Here is a 20,378-nt window from a genome sequence, read left to right on the forward strand (position 1 = left end):
GCACGATTGAAAGCTTGTACAGGTTTTTGAAGGGAATTTTTTTTTTACGCGAAGATCAAGGCACGAAGGGCAGAACTATGAGAATTGAATGATTTCCCTAGAAATAGAAGTCATCTTCTTTAATTGACCATTCAATTAAAAATTTTTTTGTAATTTTTTAATTGATGGTCAAAGGTCCTTAAAGCCTTCATCCAGGCCCAAATGATCGTTAACAAGGGTCTGGAGGGAGCAGTGACTGCACAAGGCACGTTGGAGCTATTCAATCAAAAGTCTAAAACAACCTTTGAAACCCTACAGGGTCGATCTAACATTTTAAAAAATTCTTAAAATACGAATAAAAGGAAGAAGACTACCATCAGAAACTTCCTTAAAAATTTTTATTGCGAATAAAAACAATCACCTGAAGCTTTGAACAAAGTGTAATTAATTCTGCCACAACCTCAGGACTTTATCCTTCCCACCAGAAGCTACTCTGAGTCCATCAGGGGACCAATCAACTGCGTAGACCTCGTCAGCATGTCCAGGCAGGTCCTCAGCAAGTTTTTTCGTCTTCATGCTCCAGACTTTCAGTGTTGAATCCGATGAGCCGGAAACAAGGAGTCTGGAGTCTGCACTCCAGGCGATGGAGTACACCGCCTGGACATGTCCCCTCAGTGATGTTATGAATCTACCGTTGGAGGCCTCCCATAGTTTTATTGATTTGTCAAACGACGCCGAGGCGATTATCCTACCATCCGGGGAGAACTTGACGTCGTTTATCAGTTGCTGATGTCCCGTCATCCTGGCAATTGATTTCTTCTCCTTCTCCGGGGCCCAGAGGAAGAGCGTGAAATCGTCGGAGCCTGATACGAGACGTTCTTCTCCTACTGCCTCGTACCTCCTCAGAGCCAGGGCCTGAGGGTCCTCCGAAGAGCCTGAGGAACCTACGAGCTCGAAGGGACCAGTTCTCAGGACGTAGTCCACATTGAGGGCTAATGTATTCACCCAGTGGGCGTGTCCTTGGAGAATTCTGCAGAGGATTCCCTGAGAATAGAGTTGTTAAAAATTTTTTATTGGACTAGTGTATGCGACACGTGGCTCAACCTAGAGTTTAATTCATCCCTATGGCTTCTAATTTGTATGATATTCGAAAAAGGAAAGTCAAAGGAAGTGAGTCAACTGTTTCTTACGTCTTCAGCCCTCCAGACTCTGATGCTCCTGTCCTGCGACCCAGAATAGATAAGGCCTCGTCCACCCCACCTGACACAGGTGACACTCTTCATGTGTCCAGCCAACACTCTCGTAGTCTGACTCAATTTAGTGTCCCATATTCTCAAGTCAGTGTCCTTGGAAGCACTCACGAGGTACCTGCACTCCTTATTCTTGTGGTAAGGCTCCCAGCTGATGGACGTCACCCACATCTTGTGCCCAGTCATGGTCTTGCCTATCTGGGTACCTGTGAGTGGGTCCCACTGGATTATAGACCCATTCTTACAGGCAGACACGAGCTTTGTGCCACAGGGGGACCAGGAGATGCAGAGAACCCAGTGCTTGTGTCCTGTGCAGGTGAAGTGAGGTGTCTGGGTATTGATGTCCCAGAATCGGACTGTTGTGTCACCAGAACCACTCGCCAAATGTCGCCCGTCTGGAGAAAAGGCAACTGAGATGACTGCCTCTTTGTGACCTGGAATTGAAGAAGATAAGTTTTGATTATTGGAAGTTCCAGGGTAATAATCATCCCCAAGATATCCATTTCTCTTTTACATCCATTCTGAGGGCAATGAAAATATCTTGAAGTATCAGAATTACCTTCAATTGATCCTGTACACCTGGTCACAGCCCTGACCTTGAAAATAGCTTGTGGTTGGTAGATGATGTCGACGACGTTCTCACTGGTGGAGAAATTTTTTTCCAGATTCTCCCCAAGAGTCCCAGTGACTTCCACGTCGTTAATGAAAAATGCCAGAGGGACTGGGTCCTCCTGGCCGAGCAGTGCATTGCAGATCAGCTGGAGCTTGTCGACCCCCACGTCCAGAGGAAGGTCCAGAAGACCTCCTGGTAGCTCCTCTCCTGTGTCTGATTTCAGACGAGAGAGAACTGTCTTCTTGTCCCCTCTCGACTCTTCCTCATCCTCTAATTTTCTTTTATGCATTTTCTTCGATTATTTTAATTAGTTGACGAGTGACTAGGGATTGGTTTCATTGACAATCTTCAGAGGATGATCTAAAACATTTATGAAATGTGACACATAAATATGGAATTGTTGCAAAAAAAACATTTTCTGATTCAGCTTTTCTATCTCTTATGAATTTTAGGTTATGTTCGAAATATCGTCCACGCTGTTGACAAAAACATTCATATTTCTCTGAAAACTCACTAGCAGCTGCCCCAGGGATTTCTTCAACACTTCTCAAGGATTCAAGGAACAATCAAATCTTCAAAAATCAGAATTTTTTCGGCTTAGTCACACACTTTGACACTAAACAATAACCACGTGGGTTTCCGCCAAAATTTTTGGAGGTTCCCCTTCGTGCTGTCTAGCATGCGGGAGAAACGTCAGCTGATGCCTCTCCTCCATCGATAAAATAGAAAACCCAAGAAATAACCAATTAGAACAAATGAAGGTGAATTATTGGAATTTTTTCAGAGAAAACATGAGAGTGCAAAATAATTTATTTTTCCTCGTTTTCGCGAAAGTTTCATTATGCTCTTCTTCAACTCCGTCGAGTAATCATTTCTAATGGTGAAAGGAAGGTCATATAATTAATTAGCTAATAGCAATAAATTAATCCCATAACATAAAAAGGAAATATAAAAATTCTAAATTAATAAAACTTTAGAACAAGTCAATCGTATGAAATATTTTTGTAGCATTTCTGCTTCGATTTCCAGAAAATGCCATCAATAATTTATGAAATGGCAACTAATTGTTAATAAATTATCAAGTTGAGACGAAATCGTAAAAGTACTCCATCATCTCCATTTTTCTTGGTGTATAAAAACACTTTCATGATTTTTTTTTCATGAAATGTGGAGTTTGTAGAGATGCCCCCAGGTGGCGTCGAGCATTCACCGCCAATAATCGAGCACCTGGAGGCATTATTCGTGGGAAAAAAGCCTCGGCGTCGTGCGTTGAGGCCATCAAACCAACAAATAATTCATTAATACCTTGTAAATTCAGTACTCTTGCTATTTTCAATAGTTCATCAAAATTTTGTCGGGATAAATTTACTGTTGGAGATATTGTTTGAGACTCTAAGGGTTGGAACAATGTGGGGGTGTCCTCAGGACGTCTAAATCGAGGCATAAAAAACGGGGTGAATTTTTTTATAGTCGGGAAATGTCCGGTGGGGGTCAAGGAAACAGTAGTCCGAGTCTTCTGGGTAATCTCAGGAATTTTAGGTTTCAAAAGAAGAACGTCAAAAAATTAAACATGTGTAAGTATTTTTTATCATTTTTTTTTTGCTTCTTTGTACTCAAGGTTTGCAATTGAGGACAGCTTCTGTATAGACTAAAGACATTTGTTTATTAATTTATTTTTTTATTTGTTGATGAAGGGTTGTCTCTGACAGATAAACTAGATTTTTTTATTGAATTGTTCATTCATTTGAGGGTTATTTTTGAGGATCTATAGTTTTTACCCCAGAGCCATTGTTGGAAAGAAGGATTTTTTTCATTTTTCTCTTGGTTTTCGTACAGCTGATGATGACAGCAATTTGACAAGTCCTGAGGTCCTTCCGAGGAGGAAGTGTGTCAATAGGATTGTGGACAGTGATGAGGATACCTCAGAAGGACCCCCGAAGTCCGGTGGGGGAGAGGGCGATGGTGAGGAGATAGAGAGAGAAAAGAAGATGAAGTACCTGAGTGAAGAATATCCCAATATCGAGTCTTTGAAAATTCGAGAAGTCCTAACGAACTCCAACTGGAACACAGAGCAAGCCAAATCAGCTCTGAAGTCCTTGAAGAAGCGTCCATTAAAAAAATCCCCGAACTCGGGGAAGAAAAAACGCCGAAAAAGAGATGACGACGAGGAGGACATCAATATTGACTCAGACGAAGCGACTTACACCACCAAAGTATTCGACAGTGATGAAGACTCGGACGCAGAGATCTCCAATGACTTGACGGGCGACAAAAAGGCAGTTCTGGGCTTCATGCAGACTGCGAGATCGGCAGAGCTGTTGCTGATGCATCAGTGCTCCCAGAAGAAGGTCCAGGCCATTATCGACGCCAGGCCATTCGATAACTGGAGAGATCTCGTCCAGAAATTCCAGACGAACAAATACCTCGATACTGAACTTTTGAACTCGGCGCAGAATCTTCTTGCCACCAGAAATGTCGTGGAGGCGTTAATGAAAAAGTGTTTTCGCTTGTCTGCGAATATGGAAAAGGCAGTATCCGCTGGCTCTCACATGATCTCCACTCAGCCATCGACCCTTTCCCCCGATCTGACCCTGGCCCCCTACCAGATGGTTGGCCTCAACTGGCTAGCAGTGATGCACTCCCAGAACGTCAACGGTATCCTAGCCGATGAGATGGGCCTAGGCAAGACCGTCCAGATAATCGCATTCCTCACGTACCTCAAAGAGACCTCTCCCTCCCCTTCTGACGGTCCCCACCTCATCGTCGTCCCCAGCTCGACCATGGAGAACTGGTCCAATGAACTCTCCCGTTGGTCACCCTCTCTCAAAGTTGTTCAGTACTACGGCTCCCAGGACGAGAGAAAATGCATGCGCATGGGCTGGAGAAATGGTGACCTGGACGATGTCGACGTTCTCTTAACGACGTACAATTTAGTCTCGTCAACCCCAGAGGAACGTCGACTCTTTCGGGTTCTTCCCATCGAATACGTAATCTTCGACGAGGCGCACATGCTGAAGAACATGTCGACAATTAGGTACGAGAATCTTGTGAGAATCAACGCCAAGCATCGAGTGCTCCTCACAGGAACTCCACTTCAGAACAATCTCCTCGAGCTCATGTCCCTCCTGATCTTCGTGATGCCCTCGATATTTGCAGGCAAGCAGAACGACCTGAAGAGCCTCTTCGCGAAGAATCCCAAACTCCAGAGTGAAAAAGAGCGCGAGGAGTTGCCATTCTTCGAGCAAGAGCAGGTGAAGAATGCGAAGGAGATCATGAGACCCTTTGTCCTGAGGAGATTGAAGTCGGAGGTCCTGAGGGACTTGCCGGCCAAGACTGAGAAGATCATCAAGTGTCCCATGATCAAAAAGCAGAAGGACCTCTACCAGAAATTCATTAGGGAGTTCTCCGAAGAAGCGGGGAGGTCTCCTGAGGTCAACGGCGTCGGCATGATGATGCAGCTGAGGAAGCTCGCTAATCACCCGGTGCTAATCAGAGATTACTACGATGAGGATAAGGTGGAAGTGATATCCAAAAGGCTGGCCAAGGATTCGACGTACAAACAGAAAAATCCACAGTTTATCTTTGAAGATCTTCTTTGGATGAGTGATTATCAGATTGCAGAACTCACCAGGGTTCACAGGTGAGTTTTAGTCCGCAGGATTAGCCCTTTTCATTGTCTATTGTGACATCCCCATATTTCACAGATGTCTCGGAGGGTTCGGCCTACCCCAGGAGATCATCCCCGAGTCTGGCAAGCTGAAGATGCTGGATGAGCTCCTGCCCAAGTTGAAGACAGAGGACCACAGAGTTTTAATCTTCAGCCAATTCACCATGATCCTGGATTATCTGGAAGAGTACCTGACGCTGAGGGGACATTTATTTTTGAGATTGGATGGACAGACACCTGTCGTCGAGAGGCAGGATCTCATCGATGAATTCACGAACGACACGGAGATCTTTGTGTTTTTATTGAGCACCAGGGCGGGGGGGCTGGGAATCAATCTGACTGCGGCGGATACTGTGATTATTCATGATATCGACTTTAATCCGTATAATGATAAACAGGCGGAGGACAGGTGTCATCGTGTTGGACAGACTAAGTGAGATCTATTAACTTTGTTCTTCCCGTCGATTCATTATCTCAATTTGTTAATTCTTGCCCTTAGGTAATTAATGATGGGAAATTAATCGTTTTTTTGTTCTTAATAGACCAGTGAATATCATCCGGCTATTGTCGGAGGGTACGATAGAGGAGGGAATGTACGAAGTTGCTCAACAAAAGCTGCACCTGGAGCGGCAAATTACTGGGAATGAAGGTAAAATTATCTCTAAACCCATTTTTTAGGTCTTCTTGACCAGTTCATTATTTTGTAAAGTGATGGTGTCAGTAAAAGAATATTCACGAGATTTTTTATTGACTTTAATCAATTTCATTTTCAGAGAATGATAATGCGGATAAAAAAAGTGTATTGAAACTGCTCAAACAGACACTGGGGCTGGACCCACACAATAAATCAGTGTCGCTGACGCCATCGAAGACTCCCACAAAATCACAAAATGGCTTTGATGGCGAATTTTAGTAGCCAATTTCTACTTATTTTTTTATCATTACTTTTTTAGATAAAATTCAAGCAATTTTCAATATTTATGTTCTAATTTAGTCAATCGATAATTTATAACAATGTGTAAGTTTGTCTTGGAAAAACAAAAACGATGGAATAACATAAGCGTCAAAAACATTATATTTCGTTTGAACACATTGGAGGAAAATATTGTGTCAACATTTTTGCATTTTTCTATAATTTTCAGTTGATATTTTAGGTTTATGTCTATTGTAAATTGGTGTACTTGGTGTAAGTCTGAACAGAATTGTAATGAAAAATTAAATGAAATTGAACATAATTTTTTTTAGGAATGCAATAAACATTAAATCACAGCAATTTATTTCTCCACTACTATTTTTAACTTTATGGTTCAATTATGGATTTAATAGATCGATGAAGAGAAAATGTGATGAAGCAATTTTCTTAGTTCAATATTTGTGAACACTTATTCAATACGATGAATAATGCATTTTGTAAGAATCTCTCAATTTAGTAATTTAATAAATTAAGAGAATGTCAATATTTCCAGGGTGGATGTAGATCAATTATTGACTAACAATATTCCCCAGCCATCAACAGTAACCAGTTTTTTCAATTCTCGATTTATTCAATTGAATTAACATAAAAAATTAGAAAAAATGGAAGTAATTTCCATCGAATACAAAAGAACTTAAATTAAATGAGAGGAATTCACATTGGATGTGGCGATGAATCTATAAACTAACCAGTGGCATCCTTTATCACAGGACAGGATAATAAATATCCAATAAAAAACAACTTAATAATACTAATTAAACGAAAATTATTAAAGAGGCATATAGCCTCGAAAACAGAGATACGTCCTCTCAATTCCTTTTCAAGGAAATACGCTCCCTTGGGCTTCATCTTAGGCACTCGATGGTCATCTAAATGATATAAAAAATTTTTTTGTTATTTAATCAACGTAAATTTGATATTAAACTCTTCCTTTTTATTAATGTTTTCTTTTTCTTTTGTGGTTAAGGCACTCGGAGGGGCTCATCGCCAGGGCTTCCGGACGGCACCAGCGCTTGTACTTCTCTTGATACCCCTGTCTGCAAGCAAAAGGTAATTTTGAAGCTTTTAACCGTTTGATTATATTTCTTAATCCATTTGATGGGATGAGTGTATGAGGACTGTGATGGTGACGTTATGATTCAAAAATGCTTACAAACAATTCCTGGTGACTTTTTATCTCGATTGTTTGATGTCCACGTCTGACATCGAGTTCTGGAGGTGCTCTGCGCCTCTGGCAGTTGAAAAATTCCCAATCTGCACGAAAAAAAGATAAGTAAACGAATTAGGAATCGCAAAATGGTGAAAACAAAGCTTTCGTACTCTTTCAATTTTTTTCGCGCCAGTGTCCGTTGTGTGGCAAATGACATTGATGACCTGGCGGAAGAAGGACGGTCTGTCTTCACCTTTTTTATCTGTCTGTCGTGAGCTATAATTTCCATTCTCTTCGATGGACTCTGTGAAAATAATTCAACGATATTCATAGATGCAGCGTCACACTGCAGCTGCAAACGCTTGTGAAAATTCAATTCTGCGAGTTCTAGCGGTGCATCTACGGTCAATTTCAACATACAGTGGAGTGCCTCACGGTAAGTGTTTTTCAGTGATATTATTTGCTCTGTTTTCATCATTCTACGAACCAAAAAGCCACGAGCATATGCATTTATTACTGTCGCTGCGTGAATCTGAAATGAAAATAACTTATCAATTTTTTACGTTCTCCCATGAGGGAGTGAAAGGCAAATATTTTCGACATTTGCCTTCCAAAAAAAAAGCCATCCTCACATGTCTCGGATCACGAAGACCCCCATTGGCCACAGGCATCCTCCTGGTCTGCACTTCCAACGGGAACAGTTGTCTGCTGACACCCCTCATCTTCCCATCCGGGCTCCCTTCCAATCCGCTCTCCACTAGATTAATACTCATGCTCCCATCGGAGTCAAAGGAACTCGAGAAATCCTCGTTCTTCCAATCCTTCCTGGTGTCCCTCTCCGCTAACCCTTGGTCATTCTCTGCCTCTAGCCGTTGTTCATCTCTCACCCTCTCTCGGACTCCCTCCCCAACCCTCTTCACCAACTCCATAATGGAAATCCCTGGAAAAGTCTTGTCGATTTGCTCCAAGAGCATCAGCTGCTGCTTCTCGAACGCCTGCTGCATGAACGCCTGCTCCTTTTGCTGGCGCTCAATCAGATCTGCCATTTGTCTGTCGTGGGTCCTCTGGATTTCCTGGAAGACTCCCAAAAGTCGTTCAGACGTCCCTGCCTCGAAGTCATTCATATCGAGACTTTTTGTCATCCTCTCGTCAGGTTCATTTGTCGATATATCGTTAGAGGAGTTCAACAGATCCCCCAGGGAGCCTCCCAACTTCTTCTCCCCCAGGTAGAATTCTCTCGACTCGACGTTTCGATGCTGCAGGCGAATGTTTTCATTATACGACATATTTTGATTTTTCGTTTCCAAATTTTTTGGCGTCGACTCTGTCTGAGAGGCTGTGTCTAAATTTTGATTCCTCGATTTGGATTCTCGAGCGGGACTCGTGATATCCCGAGTCAACGACTGATTTTTCGAGGAACTTCGATTTTCATCATTGGAATTTCTATTGTGACAGTTGGAAATTCGATTTGGACTATCGGAATGTTTCCCACCGATTTTGGCATCTTGAATCTTCTCGGAATATGAATCCCTCCTTCTCAAATTTAGATTTCCTCCCTCTCTGTTCCTACTCTCCTCGTATAATCCCTGACTCCTACCCAAATGTCGACTTCTGTCCCCCAGATTTCGATTCTGCTCATCACGATATCGGTTCTTCACTTCATGACTGGACTTCGAGCGTCCAAGAGCCCCCCTGAAGGTTTTCTTCGTATTTCTCCCGGAGGATTCAACATGAATGGACTCGAGGGAGCCATTGACCCTGTGATTCGCCTTCCCAGGCTCTCCAATCCCATTTTCCAAGGAACTCTGGCACATCCAGGTGCCTTTGCTGTTATTCAACCCCCAATCTCTCCGTTTCTGTTGGTCTGTAGGCACGTAGTCACGTCTGTTAACCTCGATATGAGCCAGAAGCATCGGAGAGGGTGTGTCGAGGGTGTAGGAGCCCTGTCTCACGAGCTTCCTGGGCTCCTCTTGAGAATTTTGAATACTCGATGAAGATTTCGACTTCTTCAGGGGCTGGGGATCTAGAGTTATCGGAACAATGTCCAGGGATGTGGGGATTTGGGGCTTCGAGGTCTCTGAGGAGCCCTCGGATGTGTCGGACGGGTTAACCAGGTATTTATTCAAGTCCGTGGACTTTGTCAAGGTCGTCTCGTCATCCGAGAGGGTCTCCTCAGTCTTTGACCAAGCTTTAGAGGATTTTCGGGAGATTCTGGGAGTCGAGGCAGTTTTTAATGTGTCAGGGGAACCCTCGGGAGTCAAACGTTGACGGGAAAGCTTCTCCTCGACGGAGAGGGCTAGTTGTTTGTAGTAGGACATCTCCGAGCGTAGCTCCTCTGTCATCTTGTGGAAAAAATATTGAAGATCATTAGATTAAGATACTCTCAAGATTCCCAACTGCTTTCACCCCTCCTCCCGTCCCCAAGACCTGTCTGTCATCAATATCGTCAATTAAAATCCCTCCCACCTAGATGAATTCGAACTTTATGTTTCAGAGATTCCGTGAAGCTTCCAATTGAAGACTCAAGTCTTCAAAGCAAATCTAAGAAAAAAGTTCACTCACCAAGGGCGGGAGGATCGGCACCCCTCGTATCCTAATACAGCTCTTGTACTCCATATTTCTACTTTCAAACACTCTCTAAATCCCAAGAAGCATCAGACACCAGCGCTCTAACAAATTTTCATGGCTTCTACCTCATTCCAAGAAATTTTCACTCATCACTGATTTCAAAAGGTATCGTTAGCCCCCACTAAATGACTTTGGCGAAATTACGTGATTTGTAGGTTAAGAATAACAAACAAGCATCATCACGAACCAACAAAATTGTAGATCGACCGTCGAGCAATCCAAAAAAGAACCGTAAAAATTGGTAGCTTTGGTGGTACACAGAGGTCGTAACTTACTATGGTCAATTTTTGTTTATTATAATTTCTTTAAATAATTGTTTATTCTAAAAATGAATGAGAAACTAATGAAACCTTTTAGGCTCAGTACAAACGGGTGCAAACCTAGTACAAACGATAGAATTAGTTCATTTTGATAAAAGCAATCATCTGTTGGCTATTTACATACGAATGCGCAATACATCTCCCCTTTGCTATTTGACCCTTAAACTCCTTTATGTAAATAAGTAAACTGCAACTGATGCAGAAAATCATGAATTTCTGGTGGAAATGATTTTATTGTGAGAATAACGAGAAGATTCCAGATGTTTCGGTGAGTGAAGGGTCATATAGAGGTTCTGCGCAGCCTCGCGTGCGCAATATTATTTTTTCCACAACAGCCGAGATCAGAAGTGTCAAAAATACGTTGTTAAATGACAGAAAGGGTCCTTGTTTTTGTGTTGTGAAGTGTTTACTGCCAAGATCATTGAGTATTTCCCTGGATTGAACATGAATTTGGACTATGATCCTTCAATTCAGGCGTTTGAGAGCTTCTGCCAGTGCCAGAGAGCTTGTGATTGTGGACAAGGAACAGGTGAGTGGATTTTGCAACATAATTTTAATGAGTTAAGAGGGAATTCAACTTATTTATGCTTAGAGCTTCATTTTCGTATTCGATTTCCTTCAATGATGACTTCCCTGGCAGTTTTCGGTTATTGTTAATAAGTTGGAAGTGATTGTTACTGATAATCATGATCCTTGATGGGTTCTTGATGATTATCATTTGTTTTCTTGGGACAGAAAGAGTGGTTGTTGATCATTTATGTAATTTTTTGGGTTTATTCCAAGAAATTGCATACTTGTCACTTTATGACTGACTTTTCTCATAATTGTTTATTCACGAATCAGTGTTAGTTGTCCTCAACAACAATTCTTCTCCCCCTTTCCTCAAATTTTATTTAACTGAAGTCACGAGGGTCAATAGTATTTATTGAATAATATCATCAATATTTTCAATGGTCACAGGGGTTGAAAGCATGTGTGATATCTGGGACTTTTTATAATCTTAATTCACTGTCCAGAGCACGAATGGTCCTGGGATGAGACCCTGGTGACGAGCACTGCTGAACTATCACAACACAATTTAGAAGTGAAGTTTCATCCGGGATACAGCAATGGAACTGCTGCTGTTAGGGGTAATCAGAGGCTGGACAAGGACAGACATCATTATTGGGAGATCAAGATGCTGACTCCCATTTATGGGACTGATGTGGTGAGCATTGATCTCTACATAAATTTTTGGTTTATTTAATGAAAAGAATTGTTTTATAAAAAGTAACTTGTTTAGAAGAACCAAATTAAGGAACAAAACTAAAATGTAAATGAAACAAAATTTAATTTGAGAAAGTCTGGGCATTTGACCCTCGTTGTAACATTCAGAAGGCAAACTGATGCTGTATCCATTCAGATGGTCGGTGTAGGTACAGACAAAGCTCAGCTAGACGTGGGTGCGAAATTCTGCTCTCTCCTGGGAATGACTAAGGACTCATGGGGCTTCTCCTACAGAGGTAAAATCCATCATGCAGGAGAGTCTCGGAGCTACGCGATGCCCTTCGGCCAGGGGAGCATTGTGGGTGTCCATCTGGATACGTGGAAGGGAACTCTCCAGTTCTTCCTGAATCGTAAACCCCTGGGGATTGCCTTTACTGGGCTGAGGGGACAGGAACTTTATCCTATGGTCTCCTCGACAGCAGCTAAAAGCTCAGTCAGGATCGCACACAGCTGCTCAGTCCCGGCTTCACTCCAGATGGAGTGTCTTGCCATTCTGCGACCTTGTCAGAAATCTTATCTCAACGTGGCCTTCCCTGGGCTCAAGTACCTCACACAGAGCATCTTCGCTGATATTCTCAGGATTAATAGAGGTAGAGAATTGAAAAAATATATATTGGGTTTTTCTTTACTTTCCAATGTAGATAATTCAAGAATTAAAGTTCATTTTATTTTTACCCTAACAGGATAATAACTGAAGCTATTTTTTTATATTTCAATTATTTTATTCTCCTCTTGCAGATGACGAGGATGACGAAGATGAATACGAATTTCCTGAAGAGTATCTAATCCTAGACGATTTTGATTTTGCACTTGTGGGCTACGGCAGGAGGAAAAAGAAGCGTCGTATTGCGTCTTCAACAGAAAAACTTCTGCCATGTTCTCCATGATAGTAAATTGGAATATTAATTTTTTTAATGGATCATTTGGCAAGTGCGCGTTTTATTTCATTTTTTTAATTACAAATTCCTTAATTTTTAGAAAATCCTACTTTACTCCAAATTTCTTAAACAATTGTAAAATACTGATTTTATGCTCCGAGAACAGCGCTGGCATATAAAATCTAATTTTTTATTAAACGAGAGTTGTCATTCAATAGAATTATTGATTTTTAAAATTATAATCGGATTGTTCTTGTTCTACATTTTCAAAAATCAGCTCTTCCTGGCTCTCTTTCCCCCTCCCTCCATGCCCCCGCGTCCCTTCCTGTTCTCCTTGATCCTAGTGCAGAAGACGACTGCCTGTGCCCACCCAGCCATGGGCCCCCAGGTCTTCCTGAAGAAGGTGTTGATCTCCCCATAAACCCCTGAACTCGCTGAAAATTTCTTCAATCCCTGGAGATACGTTTCCTTTGCGACCTGGTAAATGTGTGTGTCCACGGGGATGGCCTCCAGGTGTCCCAGGGACATCAGGCATATGCAATCGGCCACCTTGCGTCCCACCCCGGGGAGAACCATCAGCTTTTCCCTAGCTTCTTCATAAGAAATTCCAGAATTCTTGTGAAGGCTCTCCAGCCACTTGTTTCCCCCCAGCTCCAATAATTTTTTCGCCGAATTGTTGATGTATTTCGCCCGATAGCCAAAGCCCTCCTTCAGGAGAACCTGGGTGACATCCTCATGGGATAATTTTTCGATTTCAGGAAAGTCAAAGTGGATTTCTCCATCGACTTCTCCAATTTTTTCTCCATAATTCTCGCACATTCGATCGATCATCTTTGTTATTCTCGTTATGTGATTGTTGGCACTGCAGATAAAGGAGAAGACGTTCTCGGTAGGACTCTGGTCGAGAATCCTGACGCCTTTCACCTGGGACGAGAATTTTGAGAAGTGGGGGTCTGAGGAGGACCAGAGGGCCAGGTGCTCTTTCAGTGAGAGCTCCAGGCGGAAATAGTTTTCTAAATGCTTCTGACAGGCTGAGGGGGTCTTCAGGGTGCGGGTATGCACGGTGAACAGGATCTTGGACGTGTCCTGATGCAGTGTCCATATGGACGAGGCGAGGACCCCGCGGTATTTTTTATCTGGGGTTTCTTTCCATCTGGAGGAGAATAGATTCGTCTGGTTGATATTGGGGAATTCATGAGGAAAAATGACAAATCTACGGGAGAAAAAAGGTGATTGAATTGTTTCTTCATAATTACCTGAAGCTTTGCCCACCCTTGAGGGTGATCCCGAGGTCGAGTTCACTTCTGTCGCAGGGAACGGCTCCAGAAATTATTTTCAAACTAGTCTTCGCGGTTTTAGACATTGTGTTTACTTTTCAATTGAGGTTATGATTAGTATTCACTGCTTTCTCTCTTCTAAAATCTAATTTTCGACTTTTCCATGTCAAGACATGTTCGAAGAATCTTAAAAATTGTTTAACAAATCTCAAAGAGTTTATGAACGAAGTTTTCTCGAAGAAAAATCCAGTATTGTCAGAAGGAAACGAATTCCAGGGTTGTTTACTTTCGCCCAAAGCCACTTGGGGGGAGGATTTGGCGGGAACCGGGAGGGGTATATCAGGGGTAAAAATGAATGCATTTATTTTCAATTTTTTCGTTCAATATTTTTCATTAATATCAATAATAAATAAATGACTGCTTGATTCCTCACGTCTGCATGCATCTCCTATCAATGATGAGCATAACTTCCTACATATAATTAATAAAATCCTAAAAAGTAAAAAAAAAACAGAATATATTAAAAGTTTATTTTTTCACATTTTCGATTCCTAGACATTTTCGTGATGGGATGCTTGGATTCCCTGAATACAAAAAATTGAGCCTCCACCGAATAAATTCACTACAAAATATTCATCTCTAGGATTAACTCTTAACGTTAACACTCACATATCACTAGACTCTCTTTGAGAAGACAATATCCCATGTTGTCGAGTTCTCCAATTTTTAAGTACAATAAAAAATTTTGACATCTCCTCAAACCTTCATTACCATTACCAACCATTATAACTAGTAGTACGACTCCCTATAAAATTTTTTCCCTCCCCTTTTCTCCCAAACGAGACGATATGTCTGATATCCCGACAATTCCCATGACATTGTAATTAATAACCATGAAAATCTCTGTATTGTCTAGCGAGTGGACCGTGTCTTGAAGAAATCGTCGACTTAGTCCTCGTTAAGCCCTAGAAGATGACAGCAACAACTTGCCAATGATACCTGAACTTTTGGAACAACTCCAGCTGCGGACCCCCTGGGAAGTTCCAATGTCCTATTCTTTCTTTGGTAGACTTTCCAGCATTTGGAGGGAGAAAAAATTATTTCTCCAAATGGTCATGCTCATTAATAGGGAACATTATTACGTAAGAACGCTTGCTTCTTGTACTTATACTTTTCGCACTTTCCCCACCAGGAGTGGCGGGTGCAGACCTTCTGCGGTTTGAATACGAAGCACTTGGTCTGTACCATGTTGAAGAATATTTTCCCCACAAAATTAGCTGACGAGGTGCCTGCCATTTTCAAACAGGTCCTGAAGCTGTAACAACAGTTTATTCAAGTTTATCACTTGGAAAACAACAGCAAATGTCGAGTGATAATGTCAAGACAAGCGAGAGATAAGAGAAGCAAAAAATCGACAATTTCCGAGGTACAGTAAAACCGTATTAGTTCAGTGAAAAGGTCAAATGGGAGAGAGAACTGGCGATCATTTCCTTGGTCTCTCCGATTCGACCTCTTGGACCCGGCTCAGCTGTTCACCAAAGAAATTCACTATCGTCTCGTCGTTTAGCATTATCATAAATAATTGTTTAAATACGATGAGATTCTTACCGCTCATCGCACGAGCAATGCATGAGAGTGGAAATACGCCAATTAGCCAGACCATAGCGTGATCCAAGCGCTGGTATCCAAAATCGACAAGCGGTATCGTGTTTCCTGCAGCATGCGTCAGCTTTACCAAACCCACCCAGATTGGTGTACTTGGTGGCGTGATTGCCCCTACCACACCACTTTGTACCGGGTATCATGAAGACGTCTCGCTTTCTCCGTCTTCCATGAGGAGTTATCCCATCCCTCGGGGTTGTCGGGTCCTTGCATTCTCTGTCAATAATGTTATCGTTAAGGATCAATCACTTCAAGGTTCATCTGAATTGCAACTTAAAATTCACCAAAGGGAAAAGCTGTAGCTGTACATTTCCTGTAAAATTTTGTGTATCGAAAAATCGAAAAGAAGTTCCACGAAAAATTACATGTCGATATTTCTATTGTAAGAGGAATATTCATTTAAAATCGTCAAGACTCTTTCTCATTGGCTCAGGGTGACTTTCCAATTGTTGTAGACAAATTTCAAAAGGTGCGGGCTATTTATCTGAAGTCAGAATGCACAAAGCCAGAGCCTTCGATCTCGTCAACTACCCAAATGCAAATTTTTATTCTTCAGATGATGCTGTGTTAAAGTACCGGCTAATTATGCGGAGAAATCGGTTGAAAACCGGTACTAATTCACATGCAAAGAGCTCTGAACAATCACTCTTCTTACCTTTGGTCACAGCCGCAGTGGCTCAGTGTGAATGGCATGTAATTCCAAAAATTGTAACGCTCAGAAAAAGGCGGTATCGAGCGACAGCAGTGATCGTGACGTCTGCAGCACCTGTCCAAACTGTCAAGTCCACCGAGATCTTTGTACGCGGCAGCTATATGATGTGGACCACACCATTTGGTCCCTGGGGCTATCACCATCTGCTGGAGGCTCCTTTCCACCCTCCTGCAGACCTCCCCCAAAATATTAGTGAAAAAAATCATTACTTCATTGAGACATTCCCTTCTTTCGAAAATCGATTGCCCAAAAAAAAATAGACGAATGCATTTTATTCAGTCATCGCAGGGGGAAGGGGGCGTAGATGCCAGAAAACGGAATTATTTTCTACATGAAAAAACTTGATAGAAGGGAACTCAATAGACTCACGCCCTTTACCATCGGAAATGGACTCGAGAGTTTTTTATATTGAAGAAGTAATCGGTCTCACAAATGTTTTATTTACTGATTTTCATCAGACAAAGACATTGACTTGTTCTACAGGGGGACCTATGAGGGACTTGGCCTGCGGTTCGTGCGGAGGGGCCCAGCTCCTCTACGATTAGCAAAGCAGAGAGGGGCATAGCCCCCTAGTAAATCCCTTTAATGAAAAAAAGCAATTGTTAAGAATAAAAAGATGGGCGATTTCATCACAATCTAATGATCGTGTCCACACAGGGGCTGAGCCCCCCCCCCTCCCCCTCAACTGTCATTAATAAAAATAATGTATTCATCTGTCAAGAAGAAAGGAACCACTCACCTCCTCTGAAATTGTTGCCTAAACAAATGGCTCCTAGCTCTGCTACTGACCCCATGGCACCTCCTCACTATATCCGAAGTACTTCCAAGCCAATCCAGCACAGAAGGTACTCGACTACCTCGAATAATCCACTTGTACCTCTGGTCTTGGTCGTCAGCACCACAGATATCCTCGTTTATTGATCTTACGTCTATAACGTCCACGCATTCGGTCAAATTATCACCCTCATAAATCAGCTGCAGTCTCTTCCCATTCTCAAGGACCAGTTCTCTCAGTGCGACACTCGTCTCTCTTTATTTTTTTGATTTTTTTTTTCAGTTTTACCGCACCCAAAAACAGAGAAATGAGGGAAAATGTGATAATGATGTCTTCTCTCATCGATTTACTATTATGATTGTCGTAACCAGAGGGTACATAAAGAATCTATTATTTTTATGTCTCTACCATTCATTTTTTTTTCTATTCACTATTTTTCGGGTGAAGCTTGTCGATGTCTGCTGATAATAAATTTACGGTACATTTAATTTCAGCGGTGGAGATGTCAAGTTTTTTAGGAATGATTGATGAACTTTTTTTGTATTTGAAATTTCTCCAGTTTCATCGTTTGTCGAGTGCTCGGGGTGGCTGGAAAAGGGGGGGGGGCGTATTCCAGGAGTAGAGATGTTTTAGCCGAATCCTGGTGCGTGACACGTTGATTATAATCTTTGGTTTTCATAATTTTTTGCAGGGTGGTGAGAAGGGGGAGCAGATGGTTCGGCGATTTAAGGAAGGAGTCTAATCCTGATGAAAGGATTTCTCCGAGGGTTTAAAATACCTGAGTGAAAACATTCACGCGGTCAGGGGATTCAGCTACTCATCCCCGTGAGAGTTTGAGCAGAAGTGAAAACATGAAGTCTGTAATCTCGTGGATTACTTAACTTGGCACTTGTGGGGATTAAATTGATTGGCTTTTTGTACTGAGATATTATCGATTGTTTTTGATCGAGCTCAGGATTATTTTAAATCAAATTATTATGCTGAGTAATGGACAGTTTTGCGAATTCCCTGGGGACGATAAATTTTTATTTTACGGCCTAGGAGGGAAAATGGATTTTATGGATTTTAGGGACATTCGCTGACGAGGAAATATTTCTTTTCAAGAGAAATATTTTCACACATTTGAGGGGGATGGAGGGGGGTAGGTGGGTACTTTACGGCCTCTTGCTACAGAAAAGTTATTCTTTTATGGTTTAAGACGTAAAACTAATTTTATGGGAAAGTCGTATCATTGGAACGGTCTATGAAGATTGTTGTGAGTCGCAATTGACATTTTTTGGTCTAGGCAGGGAAAGTACATTGACAGATGAGAAAAATTTTGCTGATACAAATGATATCATAAAATTAAATCTTTACCCCCAATTGAGAATAGTTTCTCTCCCACAGATGCCTTGGTAATGAAATATTCTGTTGATTTCACCATCTTTCATCGACTTCGTGATAATAAAATTGTCTGTCGTATTGGAAATTCTACTTGTTTGATGTGATAATGCACTGACGAGTGGTAACACCAGGACGACACTCACTACCGGCACCAGAAACCGATTTATGTCCGGTTTATTTCTATTCACAAACGACCACATCTCCAATTATTTATTTGTACTTTCGCAAAAATTTTCAAACACGATAATTTATTAGAACTGTGATGTCAGGTCTTTCGTTACTGATTTTTATATTTTTGCTCAGATGTTTTGTAATTAATCCGATCGAACGCCGGAAAAATTTTGCTTTTCCAGTAGAAAATGTTTTTGAAATTTCACGTTAAAAACTCCAGGAAAAAAATGTCTCGAGGAAAACTGGATGAAGCGGGTCGCAACCACCTTAAGGAACCAGAAAACACAAATATTCGTGGGCCATTAAACGGTATCACCGCGGCCCCCACCCCTCACTCGTGCATTAATTTTAATTAATCAAGAAATCAATTAAAATTCCAGAATTCACTTCACGTCACTCCGTGAGCCCACAATCAAAAATCCCCGGTTATCCTGAACAAATGAATTGATAAAAAAAATTGTTTAATGTCAACTTAACGATTTATTTAATAAACATCGAATGATCCACGTAAAAAAGTATTTCATCCCGATTTAACAAAATTTTTAAAAAATCACTTGAAAAAATCAGCTTTCGTGACACCTCTCGATCCGCTGATGTCTAGTCTCCCTTAACGACCCGACTGATACTCAGGCCTACGTCCTGGCACTGTCCAGCATCCCAAAACAGTTGCCCACCACTACCAGGGCAAAAATCCCCCTCGTGGTACAGTTGAATCGCACGAGATCGCGCGCCTCTTGTTCAGTACCACTTCGGCTGGCTTTTTCGGTTTTTCCCCACCACTTCCTGAGCCACACCGAGGTGTCTCCGTTCCTGACGATTCTCTTCCCCTTCATTCGCATTCAGAATGCACCGATCAATGGAAAAACATAATTTTCCAATGATTTTCTCCCAATTCTCACAATTGAAATCGCCCAGTTCGACTTCATTTAAAATCAAACCGTCCGATTGACTCCAATGACATCCAAAATATTAAAAAAATTCTGTCTGCGATAACGATCGTGATAAAAAAACGATTGATCTCAAACTAAATTTTATTTTTCAGAAAACACCTCCTCAGGAAGGGAGGGGCTGCCGGCCCCCTTTTTGCAACACGCCACGATAAAAAAGAGACCTAATGAGTGTCGGTATGTTAATTAAACCTTAAAGTTCATTTTCTCAAGTGGTAAAGTAGGAATAAATATTTTTAAAACGTATGATCAATTATCAGAATAATTAATAATCACCGATCAATCCAGTGATTATTGTCCGGAGGATTTTCTGCGGATTTTTTTTTTGATGATTAATATTTAATCCGATGGACTAACGATTTTTTGAGATAAATGAACGGCTAGATTAGTATGCAGTGCTCGAAAGAGAAGGGACAAGACAGATATATGCAAAATGAATGCGCGATGTTATCTCGCAGTCATCCCATGGCATTTTTGGGAAAAGGGGACACAGCGGGCGGAAGGAGTCGGTGGGGGGGGGATGGGGGTTGAAGGGGTGAAAAGTTGAGGGTGAGTGCCGAGAGGGGGTACAAATGTTACGACTTGATGTACCATGTCCTTTTGCAGTTATAAATCTCAGTCAATTCCCGAGGGACAGCTTCGGGAACAGATCATAGAGATCACTGGGGATTGTCGTACACTCGGGGAGGCGAGGAATTTGAATGATTAAATAAACAATTTTCTCAGC

General features: G+C 41.7%; 6 protein-coding genes across 9 annotated transcripts in view; 2 read left to right on the forward strand and 4 right to left on the reverse strand.

Moving 5' to 3' along the window:
- The window catches only part of LOC135160060 (SWI/SNF-related matrix-associated actin-dependent regulator of chromatin subfamily A containing DEAD/H box 1 homolog), a 117,121-nt gene extending 110,377 nt beyond the window's left edge, over positions 1–6,744 (forward strand). The window contains exons 1-6 of one of the 3 annotated variants that reach the window (XM_064116224.1): positions 2,603–2,733; positions 3,313–3,416; positions 3,679–5,482; positions 5,547–5,942; positions 6,052–6,158; positions 6,283–6,744. In XM_064116224.1, coding sequence (XP_063972294.1) covers positions 2,720–2,733; positions 3,313–3,416; positions 3,679–5,482; positions 5,547–5,942; positions 6,052–6,158; positions 6,283–6,422 — 2,565 coding nt within the window. In that variant the 5' untranslated portion in view covers positions 2,603–2,719 and the 3' untranslated portion in view covers positions 6,423–6,744. Of the gene's footprint in view, positions 1–2,602; positions 2,734–3,312; positions 3,417–3,678; positions 5,483–5,546; positions 5,943–6,051; positions 6,159–6,282 lie in introns of those variants that run through there. The other 2 variants (XM_064116222.1, XM_064116225.1) reach the window with 2 other exon arrangements.
- LOC135160074 (notchless protein homolog 1) lies at positions 364–2,552 on the reverse strand. The gene is made up of 4 exons (XM_064116251.1): positions 2,357–2,552; positions 1,789–2,202; positions 1,170–1,663; positions 364–1,023 (listed from the first exon to the last, which is right to left on the reverse strand). The coding sequence occupies exons 2-4, from the start codon at positions 2,129–2,131 to the stop codon at positions 424–426; spliced, it is 1,437 nt and encodes a 478-aa protein (XP_063972321.1). The 5' UTR covers positions 2,132–2,202; positions 2,357–2,552; the 3' UTR covers positions 364–423.
- Positions 6,567–10,493, reverse strand: LOC135160061 (uncharacterized). The gene is made up of 5 exons (XM_064116226.1): positions 10,195–10,493; positions 8,265–9,974; positions 7,803–8,164; positions 7,636–7,736; positions 6,567–7,519 (listed from the first exon to the last, which is right to left on the reverse strand). The coding sequence occupies exons 1-5, from the start codon at positions 10,246–10,248 to the stop codon at positions 7,464–7,466; spliced, it is 2,283 nt and encodes a 760-aa protein (XP_063972296.1). The 5' UTR covers positions 10,249–10,493; the 3' UTR covers positions 6,567–7,463.
- A 282-nt stretch (positions 10,494–10,775) lies between these two features.
- Positions 10,776–12,966, forward strand: LOC135160086 (SPRY domain-containing SOCS box protein 3-like). Of its 2 annotated transcripts, none has more exons than XM_064116264.1 (4): positions 10,776–11,109; positions 11,597–11,787; positions 11,923–12,436; positions 12,585–12,966. In XM_064116264.1, the coding sequence occupies exons 1-4, from the start codon at positions 11,025–11,027 to the stop codon at positions 12,731–12,733; spliced, it is 939 nt and encodes a 312-aa protein (XP_063972334.1). In that variant the 5' UTR covers positions 10,776–11,024; the 3' UTR covers positions 12,734–12,966. The 2 variants fall into 2 exon arrangements, with proteins under 2 accessions (XP_063972334.1, XP_063972335.1); XM_064116265.1 differs by having other exon boundaries at positions 10,789–11,109; positions 11,983–12,436.
- On the reverse strand, positions 12,814–14,299 carry LOC135160085 (N-glycosylase/DNA lyase). Its single transcript, XM_064116263.1, has 2 exons — positions 13,981–14,299; positions 12,814–13,877 (listed from the first exon to the last, which is right to left on the reverse strand). The coding sequence occupies exons 1-2, from the start codon at positions 14,085–14,087 to the stop codon at positions 12,998–13,000; spliced, it is 987 nt and encodes a 328-aa protein (XP_063972333.1). The 5' UTR covers positions 14,088–14,299; the 3' UTR covers positions 12,814–12,997.
- Positions 14,300–14,400: 101 nt separating this feature from the next.
- Positions 14,401–18,983, reverse strand: LOC135160080 (uncharacterized). Its single transcript, XM_064116256.1, has 5 exons — positions 18,507–18,983; positions 17,115–17,405; positions 16,319–16,543; positions 15,610–15,879; positions 14,401–15,316 (listed from the first exon to the last, which is right to left on the reverse strand). The coding sequence occupies exons 1-5, from the start codon at positions 18,731–18,733 to the stop codon at positions 15,124–15,126; spliced, it is 1,206 nt and encodes a 401-aa protein (XP_063972326.1). The 5' UTR covers positions 18,734–18,983; the 3' UTR covers positions 14,401–15,123.
- Between the last annotated feature and the right edge of the window lie 1,395 nt (positions 18,984–20,378).

This window comes from Diachasmimorpha longicaudata, chromosome 3 (assembly GCF_034640455.1).
Source record: "Diachasmimorpha longicaudata isolate KC_UGA_2023 chromosome 3, iyDiaLong2, whole genome shotgun sequence".
Taxonomy (NCBI): domain Eukaryota; kingdom Metazoa; phylum Arthropoda; class Insecta; order Hymenoptera; family Braconidae; genus Diachasmimorpha; species Diachasmimorpha longicaudata.

Bases quoted from the DNA above. Each gene is read 5' to 3' on its own strand.
- LOC135160074 (XM_064116251.1), bottom strand. From the start codon at position 2,131: ATGCATAAAAGAAAATTAGAGGATGAGGAAGAGTCGAGAGGGGACAAG. The intron at 1,664-1,788 runs GTAATTCTGATA...CTTCAATTCCAG, and splicing joins GTGTACAGGATCAATTGAAG to GTCACAAAGAGGCAGTCATC. The intron at 1,024-1,169 runs GTAAGAAACAGT...CTCTATTCTCAG, and splicing joins GAGTCTGGAGGGCTGAAGAC to GGAATCCTCTGCAGAATTCT.
- LOC135160061 (XM_064116226.1), bottom strand. From the start codon at position 10,248: ATGGAGTACAAGAGCTGTATTAGGATACGAGGGGTGCCGATCCTCCCG. The intron at 9,975-10,194 runs GTGAGTGAACTT...TTTTTCCACAAG, and splicing joins TGCCGATCCTCCCGCCCTTG to ATGACAGAGGAGCTACGCTC. The intron at 8,165-8,264 runs GTGAGGATGGCT...TTTTCATTTCAG, and splicing joins GTCTTCGTGATCCGAGACAT to ATTCACGCAGCGACAGTAAT.
- LOC135160086 (XM_064116264.1), top strand. From the start codon at position 11,025: ATGAATTTGGACTATGATCCTTCAATTCAGGCGTTTGAGAGCTTCTGC. The intron at 11,788-11,922 runs GTGAGCATTGAT...AATTTGAGAAAG, and splicing joins CCATTTATGGGACTGATGTG to TCTGGGCATTTGACCCTCGT. The intron at 12,437-12,584 runs GTAGAGAATTGA...CTCCTCTTGCAG, and splicing joins TATTCTCAGGATTAATAGAG to ATGACGAGGATGACGAAGAT.
- LOC135160085 (XM_064116263.1), bottom strand. From the start codon at position 14,087: ATGTCTAAAACCGCGAAGACTAGTTTGAAAATAATTTCTGGAGCCGTT. The intron at 13,878-13,980 runs GTAATTATGAAG...ATTCTCCTCCAG, and splicing joins AAGGGTGGGCAAAGCTTCAG to ATGGAAAGAAACCCCAGATA.
- LOC135160080 (XM_064116256.1), bottom strand. From the start codon at position 18,733: ATGTGGTCGTTTGTGAATAGAAATAAACCGGACATAAATCGGTTTCTG. The intron at 16,544-17,114 runs GTGAGTGGTTCC...GGAGGTCTGCAG, and splicing joins AGGCAACAATTTCAGAGGAG to GAGGGTGGAAAGGAGCCTCC. The intron at 15,880-16,318 runs GTAAGAAGAGTG...CATTATTGACAG, and splicing joins CACTGCGGCTGTGACCAAAG to AGAATGCAAGGACCCGACAA.